Below are 2,513 nucleotides of genomic sequence, written 5' to 3'. Positions count from 1 at the left end.
AGCTGGCCTACAATCAGAAGACTTATTTAGCTTTGAGGAAGAGTGCTGCTTTGGCAGAGGCCTTAAGAGACACACATGGGCTCTCCTGTCGATCTCAGATTTTCGAGTCCCTGGCCTATAATGCGGTAAAGCACGTTCGTGCTATCAGTGATGCCAGAACAGCGGTACAGGAGTTTTCTCAGCTGATCCTAGCGATTACCTCCAGCGGAGAGTCTTTGACCGGAGCATGTGAGCCAATCATTGAAGGCTTCAAAGAGGCGTTGAACAGGGATGCTGCTAATGGATCCTATCTGTCTCTCGCCACTGCATATGTGAACTTGACTGCTGTCTCGTGTTGCAAGACCGATACGAGCATCGTTCGATTGCTATTGGATCGATGCTTTGCCGACCCCACTGTGCGTCCTGATGACCTCCTACTGCATGCTCGGCCTCTCACCATCCTAGCTCTCTCTAATGGTGCACGTAGAGAAGAGCTGAAGCATCGTCTGGCGAGTGCCCTGGTAGCTCCATCTGATGAGACACTCTCTACGCCGTCGCTCTTACAAGAGTCTGTTGCCTGCCTGTTGCTCTTGGGTGAAGATATCCGGTCTGTTTGCGAGCGCCTAGCGCTGAATATTGAGAATGTCGAGAGGACGGCTGCTGCTATGCGAGCGCGGTTCGAAGTTTCTGCATGACGTTTCCGTATTCACAATGTGAGGTTGTGTTCATAAGTTCCTCGTTTTCAAGTGGTATTGTAAACTCCTGCGAACCCACGGTTGGACACTTGACCGTTGTTGCGGCAAGAAGTACACGCATGAACTCGTGGCTATGAGCTCATACTCGCAAGGGACACCTAATGGGAACTCATTGCGCGTGCCCAGCTGGTCCCTGTGGGACTGCAGCATATTCATTTTTTCAATTCCTCCTAGCCTCTTGTTCGATCCGTCCTGCTCGCAATCACTAACAGCCGCACATCGGATGGCATGGCGCATGGCATTTGTTCCAAGTTACCGTTATATCCTCAGAAAAGGTCCCTTTCGGATCACCGAAGGAATCATATCAACTACGCGAGGAACTCGAGTTCGAATAGCACGTACACTAAACAGGATCCCAGAAACTCCCTTCACATCACCGAAGAGTTACTGGCGACCTGGAACTACACTCAACCTGCTCCATCGTGACCAGCGACAGGCAGTCGGTCGGCATATTGAGAGAAGAGTTAGCGCAGTGATAGCCTGACACACTGCCTCTTTAAAGTGAGGTACCAAACTTATTCTTGCTTAGTTTGCGCGTAAGCTCTCTTGATGGTACAACGGATACCGGGCTGGGGTGCCAGAATTGGACTGAGGGTTCCTAGATCACATCCAGGCCTGGAACTAGTGAGGCAACCATGGCTGGACTCCAGCCACTGGAGAAAAAGGCGCAAGTGACGTGGGCCACGACATGTTGAGTCGATACCTATGCGTGCACCGTGACGCAACAACGCCAGCACGTCACGGGCTATGAACAAAGGCAATGATCCCCAGGATGCGTGTGACCCCCTTATGGTCGCTCCTTTGACATCGTTGCTTTGTCATTTTAGGAGACCGATTTCTCCCTTTGATGCGATTCCTGGTGTTTAGCCTCGTCTTGGTCTCCTATCTATCAGTGGTCGGAGCTAGCGGGTATCACTACGAGTTCCAAGTTGAAACAAAGCATCACTGCCTTGATGACGTTCATGATTCTTTCGGTGAACCCCTCCCTTGCCAGAAGTCTGTGGAGATGGAGACCCTAGGGCTCACACTGCCCGGCATGGAAGATGGGGTGCTCACAACAAGAAGCCACATAATTGCGGGCGCTGATTACGAGATCTCAGTGGACTCTCATCCTAGTCACCCGTACCAATACTTCATGCATATCAGGACAACGGAGTCCTACCGTGTGGAACACCTCATCAACGGCCGGAGCGTTCTGGTTGGTGAGGTGCCGTCGCACCCGCAGGTTACTCCCGCGATCCGGTCAGTCTCTGATCTCGAGCAGGATGGTTGGGCGTTCCTTGAGGTCGACTGCCGCGGGGACTATTGTGAGGACATCTGGACGAAGAAGAGTACCGTTGAGCCAAGTACGGCTAATGGCATTCACCTTACGGGGATGTATGCGAGCAACATTATGCCCGACACGTGGTTTATCTACCTACGTCATGATGATGGAACGCCATTGAGGATTGAAGCCACCAATGAGAGACATGGCGGGACCATTCACCAGCAAACCTTTTTCACCAAATTCCAGAAGCACCCCCACGAGCATTCGATAATGGTCGCTCGGCAGCGAATGTTGGATGCCTATCTCATTGATAACGACGCTGACTCATTTACTCACACGGCAGTGGAGCACACACACCACTTCAAGACGCAACTGTTCTCTGGTATGGTTCCTGTTGCATCGAGGATTCCCCCTATGGTATCAGATTGGATTCCAGCATCGCATTTCGAGAGTACAGGAATCGTCCCGTACCATGTTATCGAGCCAGGGTCTGCTGCAGATTTTTATTTCTC

The 2,513-nt window shown here is 51.6% G+C and overlaps 1 protein-coding gene across 1 annotated transcript in view; it reads left to right on the top strand.

Annotated features, from left to right (window-relative positions):
• Nucleotides 1-674, top strand: part of Pmar_PMAR014540 (hypothetical protein) — a gene marked incomplete at both ends in the record, with an annotated part of 909 nt that extends 235 nt beyond the window's left edge. The window contains one exon of the mRNA XM_002779398.1: nt 3-674. Within this exon, the coding sequence (XP_002779444.1) occupies nt 3-674 (672 nt within the window). The remainder of the gene's footprint in view (nt 1-2) is intronic.
• Nucleotides 675-2,513: the final 1,839 nt, after the last annotated feature.

Source organism: Perkinsus marinus (assembly GCF_000006405.1).
Source record: "Perkinsus marinus ATCC 50983 genomic scaffold scf_1104296947560, whole genome shotgun sequence".
Lineage (NCBI taxonomy): Eukaryota > Perkinsozoa > Perkinsida > Perkinsidae > Perkinsus > Perkinsus marinus.
The sequence above is the reverse complement of the archived record's forward strand: the minus strand, read 5'-3'. Positions and strand labels throughout refer to the sequence as shown.